This window comes from Podarcis raffonei, chromosome 4, assembly GCF_027172205.1.
Source record: "Podarcis raffonei isolate rPodRaf1 chromosome 4, rPodRaf1.pri, whole genome shotgun sequence".
Classification (NCBI taxonomy): Eukaryota; Metazoa; Chordata; class Lepidosauria; order Squamata; family Lacertidae; genus Podarcis; species Podarcis raffonei.
Window position 1 is genome coordinate 57,181,029 of NC_070605.1, and position 11,732 is coordinate 57,192,760.

Sequence of the window (11,732 nt, forward strand, 5' to 3'; positions counted from 1 at the left end):
ATGGAGTTTTATGGATAAGACTTATTCCTAGGTAAGTGGAATAGGGCTGCAGCCTTAAGAAACTAATGTCCCAATACCTTCTGGGCAGACATTTGGCTTTCCTGGCATATGGAATCTTTTAAAAAGCTATTTTATATGCCATTTCTGTCCTTTTTGGTGCTTTTAATTTATTTGTATTTTCGTATTTTAATACCTGTTGTAAGCAGCCTTGTACATTTTGTTGGGAAGGTAGAATATGAATATTTTAAATAAGTAAGTAAACAGACAAATAATACATCCTATGCATGTTTATTTGGACATAAGTCCCACTATGTTCAATGGGATTTGCTCTCAAGTAAATGTGCATTTTCAGTCTAAATAAGAAAAGATCGTTTCATTTGTTTCACATTGTCCTTAAGGACCTCAAACTAATGAATATTAGTTTATCTATCTGGAACAGCAGCAGCAGCAACAACAACAGCATAAGTATTCTGTACTAAAAATGTTACCTATACTATTAACTAAATGGTTCTCTTATTCCTTATAGAAGCCACAGCCTATCGTGGAACAGCCAGGATTACAAATAAAAAGTACATACCTCAATTCAGCAACAAATCAAGTACAGAGTTTCAGGAGCTTCAAAAAAATGTCACCGAAGAGGTATCATCTGCAGCATTTTAAAAAAATGAAAAGTAATTAGTTAAAAGCACTGAGCATAACCCAAGACAAGCATTTTTAAGCCCCATTGATTTCAGTGAAACTGACTTAAAAATGAGCTTAGAATCCAGTGGGACTTAAAATGTTCACATTTGCCTCGACTAGGGTTTGTGCAGGCCAGATGGTGAATTTAGGCCCCATTTCAATAATTGTTACCAACGGGCAGGCCCCCTCAAAATCACAGGCCCTCTGTTCTGGCCTGGGCTGGAGTATGCCCATATTTTCAGTGCTCTCTTACTGATCCTCAGCAGAGTAACGTTAAGTCCCCCTTTCCATGGCACAGCTATGACTATGTGCTTCCCTGAGTCAAAGACTGACGACAGATTGGGCAGACTTGATCCCTTTCAGCCATTTCCCACCGCATCCTTGAAATTGCATGGAAGGCAAACTGGGTCCTGCTAGCCTCGCCTCTTCACATGCAGAGTTGGGGTGAGCTTGCACATATTCAGCCAGCACCCCTTTACATAAGTTATCTCCAGCAGGGCTGGCAGGGACAACATTGACAGACATGGCTCCCCCCCCCTCCACATGATTACCATTTCATGGAAGAGAATGTTTGAAAGAAGGTGGTACTTTCTGTCAGCTTCCCAACCTTCTGTCAATCACAATCCTGAGGTACTTCTAGCAGTATAACAGACCCAGGGAATCGCCACACACCTCTTAACTGGTTTGGCAGTCTTCTCTTTCTAGAAGATCTCTCCCCTCCTGACTGAAATGAGACCCAAACAGACTGTATCCTCACAGCTTCTCCCTCTCCTTGCTCAAACTCAACCCTCCAGTTAACTCGTGTCTGAATATTCTCACAAGACACTAAGCATTGTCTTTCCAGCTTAAGCTCAGAGGCTCCCTTCTCTTGCTGTAGATAATTTCCTCAGAGTGGATGTTATACACACAGAACCAACTCTCCTCTCTCCCCTTCCTGTTCTCTCTATCACCACACTCTCTTAGAAACGGCCCTTTTTATTTTCCCTCCCAAAGTACTGTCTCCACCCACTTCTGGCTCGCTGTCTTGGTAGCCAATCAGAGAAAGGCTCCAGCACTCTGGTAGAGTTCTGGGGTACTGCATCACCAGACCGGTCCGGTCTAGCTCAGCGGTCTGTCACAGCTGTCAATAATAGTTTGTGGCTTTTGGAGGTTGGCTTGGTTTTGTAATGTTATAATATTTGTTATTTATGGTTATTGTTTTCAATTTTTGGATGTGTAGTAAGTTACCTAGATGCCATTTGGTATTAGATGGCTAATAAAACTATTATTATTATTATTAGTAGTAGTAGTAGTAGTAGTAGTAGTAGTAATAATAACAGCAACAACATAATGTCTAATCAGAAGTAAGGGCCAGGAAGCTTGATTTTATGTTTGCTGCCTGAGATAAGGAAGCCTCAGACAACAGGAAAGAAAAAGACGCTTGGGAGGAGTCTAGTGGGCTGTGAGAGATGTGGTGTGGGACTCAGGAGAACAAAAGTCAGCAAAACAAGACAGAGTGGTAGGGAACTTGCAAATTTTAGGCCTGTGTTGAATTTTGGCCCTTCAGACAGTGTTCACATTCACCCCCATCACCCCTTACCATGGCCATGCCGTCTGGGGATGATGGAAATTGAAGTCCAACAAACTCCAGAGGCCCACCTATGCAATCCATTCTCCGTTGTGAGGCCAGAAAGAATGCTTTTATTTTCTGTTCTCTGGTACAAACCTGCCTAAGGCCAGACTTTTGGCTGTTGACAGTCTGAGATCCAACATTTATTGGAAGAAATGATAAACAAATTATTCTGAATATTATGCAAAACAAAGAAAATAATCTCAAATCTGCCACTTTTACAGATAATAAACAATTTGCCGCCTTCGTTGAGAGCATTAATAGATTCTGGGAAAATGCGTATAACCATAACTGAGATTACAAGCGGCAGTGTGATTGTGACCTTCATCATCGAGATGGTTCCAGATAGAAATATAGCACACGATGAGGTTGAAAGGGCTGTAATCGAAGCCTTAAACAAAAGCAGACATCTGGATGTAGACCTCACTCAGACTTCCATAGAAGGTATGGTCTTTCTATTATATGGTAGGAACATAGGAAGCTTCCTCATATCAAGTCATAATATTGGTTCACTTTACTCTGTAGTATCCATACTGACTGACAGGGGCTCTCTAGGGTTCAGATGGGAGCCTATTCCAGGGAGATGCCAGAGACTAAACCCGGGACTGTCTAAACGCAAACGTGTGTTGCCTATCCCCACTTAGCCATGGCTCTTCAGTCAGTTTATGTGTGATTCAGCCAGTGCAGATAGGCCAAGTCTGCATTGCCTTTCCTGGCCTGCTTCACAGTTAGTCTGTGCTCATACAGTGGACAAGACGTGCTTATTTGAACATTTATATCCTGCCTTTTTAAGCAAATAAAACATCCTATGTGTTTAACAACAGTGAAAAAATAGTAGCAAAAATAGTGATAAAATCATGATGCTATCCCAGAGTGTTTCCCAGAAGCAACTGTTAAGTGGGGCTGGGGGACCTGTGGTCCTGCAGATACTCCTAGACACTAGCTCCCATCCGCCCTAGCAAGTGACAGGCATTAAAAGATCCATTTGGTGGCATAGTTCTGTGCATAGCTGTCAACTTTTCCCTTTTCTTGCGAGGAATCCTATTCGGAATAAGGGAATTTTCCTTTAAAAAATGGAAAACGTTGACAGCTATGGTTCTGTGTGTGTAAATAAATTACGGATTATATTGTATGCCAATGAAAGTGCTTTCTCTTTAAAAATGACAGCATGCATATAAGCACTTGTGGTGCCTTTTATGTTGACCTTCGTGCATTAATTTTGTTGCTCTTTTATTGAAATTTGTCATAGTAATCCCTGCCTGTCAGCCAGACAACAATGGCTGTTCTGAATTTGCCTATTGCATCCCCCAAAGCACAAATTATTCATGTGAATGTAAGCCGGGATTTTTGGATCTGAGTCCCCAGGTGCCAGGAAGACAATGCGAAGGTAAGAACAGGGGTTTCTTCAGAGGGTCTGCTTATTCAGCATTCATCCTGATTTGCTTGCCCAAAGATTACACAATGGCTAGGCTATATCCGGTCTATACTGTATGAGTATTCATTCTGATTTGCTTATGGCACAGCTGTATGCTAATGAACATTCATCCTAATTTGTTTGCAGGGTGTTTATGTGTCCCCCATTCAACCTTCATTCACCCCATACTTTTCAATGCATCTCCCTGTCACTTTCCAAACTGGAAAAAGTCCAGATTTTTTTAAAAAGTGGATTTGTTGCCCTAGGGGTACAGAGTGCTTTAATTCATTTAAAATGCATATACCTATTAATCCCTCCTACAAAATTCTGACTGTCTGGAGGTGTTTTAAAAATAAATAAATGACAAAGAGGGAAGAAAGTGATGCTGGTCTGCCTTGATTCAATAGTAAAGAGATGAGAGAAGTGCAATTTTAGTGTTGTTGGGCTGAAGATGGGACTAAAGTTTGTCTAGCTTCCAGTTTTATTGTGGGCTGGTAGGCTCACTGGGCTGTAAAACTGCATCTGCGGATAGTCTGCATGAGTGCAAACTATACAGATTTCAGTGAGAATTGCATCTAAATACCAAAAAACCATCCTGTGTTTTAATCTGTAAAAGTGCTGATTCCCAACCCACTTGTTCTGCAGACATACTTCTTACTTCAAGAGAGCTTTCCCAAAAAACAAGTGCTTTGAGGGTCTCCAGTGAAGAGGAAATCGAAGTCTCACTGTGTCCCAACTGCAGAGGGAAAGGTGTCTTTCACAGTCAGGCCCATCTAAAGATAGGGAAGGGTTGCAAGAGTTTTGAAAGTTTCCCCTGGAGGATTACGACTACTCTTCCACATGTATAGAACATGAAATTCCTTATTTGCTTCAGTACTAGAATTTATTACTATAGCAGAATATTGCAATTGTTTCTTACCCCATCCCTCTTCCAGATATAAATGAATGCAAGGGAAATAACGCCTGTTCCAAGTTGGCTGTGTGTGAGAACACTATTGGCAGCTATAAATGTCAATGTTATCCAGGCATAATGGATCTGAATACAAGTAATCCTGGAACAGAGTGTCAAGGTTAGTGAATATGACCTTCCCATGATATGATAATTAAAATTATAAAGCTGTATGGCTAATTAAATGATTAAGGTTTAAGCTTCGCTGCTTCGTCATGGGATGCACATGTGCACATCTCACTGCTGTCAGGACTCCTTTTTCAAAAGCCCTTCTATTCCTGATTTTAGCACAATGCAGGCTAAATTTCTCCAGCTGCAGTGGTTCATTCAAGGTGCGTTAGAGTTATATGAAGTGTAATGGAGTGCACAGTGAGTTTGTTCTGCAACAGTTTCAGTAGGTAGAGCCATGACTTTATTTAAAGCTAGTTCAAGGAAGGTCTGTTTGATAGAAAAAGCACCCCTGGTGTTGACCTTCATAATACCAGATAAATGATAGGAGGTACTTCCGAAAGCATACTGTACTCCCTTGCCAATTTGATCCGGATTCTAGCACTGCTTCTGAATCACTAGCACTACTTGCATTTTCCTGAGTTGGTGCCAAGAGGCCAAAGCCCCCACTTCACATGTTGCTCAGGCAAAAGGGGTTTCCTGGCTGGGGGACCATGCTGCTGCCCCTACCCCATTTGTCCTCTGAATCTGGATGTCTCAACAGGGAAACCTATGCATGTAAAGGTTGACAAGTTTAGGCTTTTCTTCTGCAGATGTCCTCACTTAATGTGTGGACATTGGCGTAGGGAAGCTATACAATGCCAGAGGGAGGGCAATCCTTGGTGTCTCTTCAATTAGTAGAGCTGATTTTGCATGAGTACTGTGTGAGGGTGGCTATATAGGATTTGCTACGCCAGTACAAACTACTGTCAATGTGGGTTTGGGCTAGTGTGCTAAAAGCATATTCATGTGAGCAGCGATGCTTAGGACAATTGTACATGGATTTCCATTGACCGCCATGTGTCACATGTACATACACATCATCTCTAAATTGCTATTTCCAAAAATGGGTGTATTTGGGACTGAAATTAGGATATGCAACAAACCTTTTGGTATTATCCTTCAAAATCAGGCAGGGAGTACAACTTTCATAAGCTGCATTTCTTATTTTGAAGTTTATATTTCAGTTACATAAAAGGCAGTTCAGCAAGAGGAGGAATCTTATCTTTTACATGATTAATTTGGTTTTGTGCTTCTTTTATAGACCCCATCTTGTGTCTGAACATGCCTGATATTTGCTTGCAATCCACTGTGTGTCTTTCCTTACGACATTACATCTGTTCAAGTATGTTGTAAATATGTATTATGAATTTTTTTTAGCCACTGTAAGATTAAACGTAATGAAATATGGAAAACTTAACAAAAATTATATTTAAAAAAAGATTAGATTGCTTAAATACATAACTACAAATGACGTTTTGTAGAGTAGGACTGGGAAACCTGTGAACTTCTAGGTGCCATTGGACACCAACCCCCATCAGCCCCAGCCAGCATGGTCAATGGCCAGGGAAGCTGACAGCTATAGACCCACATCCTTTGGAGGGCCATGGGTTCACCATCCCTCCTGAATAAGTTGGGTGCTCTTCTGACAGTTTTACAATGAATTTTTTTCTTAGCAAGTGTTAAGACCATATTTCTTTGAGCACATCAACATTTTTTAGCACATGAGCAAAAATAAAATGTTTATTTATAATTGTTAAGCATATAAACAAGCAGCTCACTTTTCAGTCCTTTTAGCTGATTCACAACCACCATTAAAAACAATCCAATAAAAGCATAAGAATGTATTCTGGAGTTGCATATCCAGTTGTAATATATCTAGACTGGAAGGCTGTTCACGCTGACCTAATAAGCAAGTAACACTAAGTCAAGCCATGGCTTAGTGTCAGTATTGAGGGGTTCCCATAGAGATGATTGTAGCTGCTGCACTTCCCTGAACCTGCTGATTCTGCCCCAACACAGTTTGGCATAGAGTTACATCCAAACCTGGGGTTGTGGTTTGTCTTGTTCCAGACAGGCATGAGCTGTAACCAATGAAGTATGGAAAACTAGTTCTGAGATGGAACTGATTGAGGTGTTAATTATGTTGCATTTCTTTTTCAGGCAGACAAGCATTTGCTTGCAGAATTTTATTCAAAACCCAGAGTTTTACACCTGACCTTTATAATCCAGAAAGTGAGATCTATAAGAATATGTCTAACAAAATCAGAACAACTGTGAGTTCTTTAACATTATCCCTTGTTGCAGTCATTATCTTTTGAAGAAGCATTCTCAACACAATGTGCAAATCTATTTCAAACCAGTATACACAACAGCAGCAATAGAATGTGCCCCCCTATCTGAGAGTATCAGATTGGGAATATTTAAAATCATACCCTAAAAGCATAACAAACAACATGCTGCAATATTTAGAACCTTTGGGGATCAGTAAAAAGCACCATGGAATAAAAGTCTAAAACTAGAAAAGCCATAGTAATAATAAAAAAATGGATGTCTATGCCTTTATGCTTCTTGCCCAAGGGTACCCAACCCAAAACCAGCAACATACCCTAATATTTCCAGTCCAGATAGCAAATCCTTATACTTCCACACATGTTGTGTGTCTTTCATCAGTGTTGACCTATCCCACAGGACAGTGGTAACTAGGGCTCACTGAGTTCTGTGAACTGGGGTGGGATGGGGGGGCATGAGCAGAATGTGACAGGAGTCCAGCAGGAGACCTGGGACCAACAGCAGGAGTGGAATTCTTGGATCACTATGGGAAGAAGCCTAGAACAAGGTCAACGTTTAGATTGCTAGATGATTTGTAGTCAGACAAGGGTTTCTGACTCCCAATTGTTTAATCGTAGTAATAACAAAAAGGCCCTGCCACTCCACAAACAATTAGGCTGTTAGAAACTCTGTTCAGAAGTAACTCAATATAGACTTGTTTGTGTCTATGTAGATAATATATACCTGCATCTATACGTATATGCAGGAGTGCAGTAGGAAATTGACTACAGTCCCTGAGCCGTCATTTCCCATCTGACTTTGGTTAGCAGACCTTGGTACAGTATGGCAAAGAACTGGTGTCACATATGAGCTCTTACATATGAAACTTTAGGCTATTTATTGCACAACATTTTGGAAATGTTAAATACATTTTGTTTAGACCAATCTCATGGTCTCTTTTATTTGTTCTTTTAAAAGAAGTCCAGTAAAAGTAAAAAGAGTTAAAGTTTGGGGGAATGGTGATGGTGTCTTGCCCGTTTCTTACGTATTGACAGTTTGGAACAAATATAAATGTTTTCAGGTTTCTAAAGGAATGATAATGAAGCTCGGAGATGACAACTTTAATATCAAAATGGTGGGATACCAAGCTGGAAGTGTGGATGCATATTTTGCATTTCTCCTGCAAGGACAAAAGTGGATTGGAACAAAAAATTTTACAGACTATTTAACAGAAGTAGTAACAAAAATGCTTGATAACAAGACTGCTGTAACAGTAACAGGTAATCTTGTTGTTCATAGCACTACAAATATCTCTTGATCTAGTCAAAAATTGTCCATCGTGACAAGTTCCATCATGACTTTCCTCCCAAAGGACTGGAAGTTGAATTCCCAGATCAGAGGATGTATTCCCTTGGAGGCTTCCTTCAGATCAGTTCAGCAGCAAGGAGGGAAAGCTTTTCCTCTTTAAAAGATTATTTGGGAAGTGTGACTGAGGCTTGGAGGACACATACTACAAAACATATCTTATTGGGGGCTAGTTTGCCCTATACTTTCAGTGGTGAAGGGGCAATCCCCCCCCACCCAAGAATCCTTTAAGTGGTGAAGAGGGAGCCCGTCTCACCACAGAAAGGAACCTTTGTATCCTTTCATGGGTGTCCTCCAAGGTCAATTCCACCCAAGCTTTCCGCAGCAGAGGGGGAGTCCTCCTTGCCATGGAGTGAATCTTCAGCGGGGATGTAACCAGAACTGGAGGACACACTCCCTTGTGTCCTCTGAACCTAGTTCCTCTCCATCCTTTTAGTACAAAGAAGAATTCACCCTCTGTTTCCAACTGGATTGTTTGTGGTGTGGCTGTGTTAAGAAAACCAAACTTTGAGGATGCACCCACAGGTCCCTCTTCCTTTTAGGCTCCAAACAGGACATAAATAAATGTCTTTTAAGCCCTAACTAAAGGGAAGATTCTAAAACTGCCCCGCTCCAGTTGGCCAACAGGTTATACGTGCAAATATTTGCTGGCAACCTGAGAGGGGCATACAGGAAGCACAGCTGTCATCCTCACCTGGTTTGGGGAGTGTTGAGGAAAAGTGGAATGTTGCTTCACTCTCAGGTTGCCTGCATACATCACTCCTGCTTTACCAACAGAAGGAGTGGTCTTTGCATTGTTTGATACTACACAAACTGCTGTTTCTAAGAAGCAATGGGAAATCCAGGGACTGTAGCTTTCCATGGCTACTTGGATTTTAGTCCATCATTCTCATATGTACTTGCATTCTTTCTCTATTAGCAGTGAGTCCAGTCATGTGAAGGATCCATCCTTTGTTCAGGGAGATTAGGCAAGAAATAATATCCCATTTTTTTGTACTGCTTCAAATGTCTGGGCTTTGTCTTGCTTGCATATTCAAAATCACAAGGTATGCAGGAAGTGGGTTTCCCTCCCCCTTTGGGTAGGATGTCCAGTGGAAGCCAAAGTAAATGTTCAGACCTTTTGAAACCTCAGTACATAAGACAGATTCAGACTTGCACAGGTGTTTACCTAGATAACAGACTGATGACGTTAGAATTCCTCATGCAAAACCAGCTTTGGCCATTTGCCACATTATGCTGTGCATGTAATTAACAAATGTAGCCCTTCTTTTTCTGTGCTAAATAGGAGGTAAATGGGAGGGAAGAAAATCCCAAGTGGGGGATTTTAACCTTTTGATCCTACTGCAATCCTGATCCAGATCAGGCCATCCTACCTGGGCAAATAGTAGGTGCAGGAATAGGGCAGAGATCTAGATCAGGACTGTAGCAAGAGCAGTCACCTACTGTTTGGCAACAAAAATACAGTGGTACCTCAGGTTACATATGCTTCAGGTTACATACACTTCAGGTTACAGACTCCGCTAACCCAGAAATAGTGCTTCAGGTTAAAAACTTTGCTTCAGGATGAGAACAGAAATCGTGTAGCGGCAGCGCGGCGGCAGCAGGAGGCCCCATTAGCTAAAGTGGTCTTCAGGTTAAGAACAGTTTCAGGTTAAGAAAGGACCTCCAGAACAAATTAAGTACTTAACCCGAGGTACCACTGTACTGGCAACAGTGGATAATTGCATGCTCACTGTAAAATGAAGGACGTCCTGGCAGGGAGGGCCAGTGTGTCACTTGCACTGGCAAATGTAATGCAAAACAACCCAAACCTCCCTCCTCACCATCCCAGGTCATGGCAGAGCAGTGCTATTTGCTAGGACCAGGGGCAGGTCTGCGGTGGCACCACCCACTCCTGGTCACATGAAGCTTAGTTTGGCTGTTTCGTGGCAAATTAATTTCCAGAGACTTTGCCAGCTCTGTAGCTTTTCAAGAATCCACCAACTTAGAAAAACCTTCCCCAAACATAGGGCCTAAACATTGTGCTATCTTTTCCATATTCATTGTAGCACATTCAGTCTGATTGAAAGCTTATTACTCTTGTCTATAAGTAGTTAAAAATATCTGCCTGCAGGCCTAATAAAATAAAGTAACACTTGAGATGTCACAAGTAAAAAGTTAATACAGTGGACGCTCAGGTTGCAAATGTGATCCGTACCGGAGGCATGTTCACAATCCAAAGTGCCCGCAACCTGCAGCGCCACGTCTGCGCATGCGCAGGTCATGATTCGGTGTTTTTGCACATGCACGAGCGCCGAAACCTGGAAGTAACCCGTTCCGGTACTTCCGGGTTTGGCGCAGTGTGCAACCCGAAAACGCACAACCTGAAGTGTCTGTAACCTGAGGTATGACTGTATTAACAAGGTCTAGTGCTCCCTGAGAAATTTTCCTATGATGCTGTGGAAAAAATAGCATCCAGTGACTTGTGCCAATTTGGGCCAGCCCTACCATGAAGTAATGTGTGGCAGCCACCTATGACAGCTGACTTTCACGAAAGAGCAGCCAACTGTTATTTATTTATTATTGCTTCAAGGGAGAGGCACATGTAGGATTGAATGCCTCAAGTACCAAAAGGACTTGACTGCCTTAGAGTCCATACACCTTGACTTTTTGGTGGTGGGGCACCATTTGCTGTTTGGCCTCAGGCAGCAAAATGTCTTGGACCAGCTCTGCTAGTTTCAGCACTTTTTAAAGGTTGCAGTACTTTAAGCTAAGCTAATTTTTTGTTTCCACAATATACTTTCAGCAATTGCCACATCCCAGCAAGTGGAAGATCTGAAACCAAGGGAAGACAATTCAGCCTGGAAAACAGGAGTCATTGTCCTTGCGGTGCTCTTTAGCATTGCATTGATATCTATTGTGGTGATGGTCACAGTATGGCTTTATATGAAGAAAAAAATGGGCAAATATATTATCGAACCTCAAGGACCCATGGGAAAGTTTGCCTTTCAGAACTTGTGAGTGTCTCAGTTGCCTCCCAACTGTGGCATATTTTAACTCTGAAGTTTGCATGGTTATTAGAATCCAGAACAGAAGATGAATGCCAGTAGAATCTGTAGGTTATTTACATAAGTCTGAGTAGAACTTAGAACTGATGTGACTCAGTGGAATTCCCCTGTTTGTTTGAGGGAATAGGGCAAGACCTGAAGAAACAGAACTCAGCGTTGCATCAAAGGGACACTTCATCAGGACTAGAAATCTCACAGGGAACTTCAAGATAAAAGATATTGGATATTTTCAAGCATTTCACATTTTCAGACTCGGCTTACTTTTGCATGCAACGGAATCTTCGGGAAATGGTTTTGGGCTCCAGACAGCCCAGAATGCCTTTCAGTGTTTGCATTGAAAAACTTGCCATGTACTTTCATTTCTTCTTTCTAGTTCTGCAAAGCAGGAGAAATTCTATTGTGACATGT

General features: G+C 41.6%; 1 protein-coding gene across 1 annotated transcript; it reads left to right on the plus strand.

Annotated features, from left to right (window-relative positions):
• The first annotated feature begins 318 nt into the window (after window positions 1-318).
• LOC128412367 (uncharacterized) lies at window positions 319-11,339 on the plus strand. Its single transcript, XM_053385263.1, has 8 exons — window positions 319-639; window positions 2,515-2,734; window positions 3,540-3,677; window positions 4,640-4,774; window positions 5,906-5,986; window positions 6,805-6,917; window positions 7,994-8,192; window positions 11,063-11,339. The coding sequence occupies exons 1-8, from the start codon at window positions 505-507 to the stop codon at window positions 11,275-11,277; spliced, it is 1,236 nt and encodes a 411-aa protein (XP_053241238.1). The 5' UTR covers window positions 319-504; the 3' UTR covers window positions 11,278-11,339.
• Window positions 11,340-11,732: the final 393 nt, after the last annotated feature.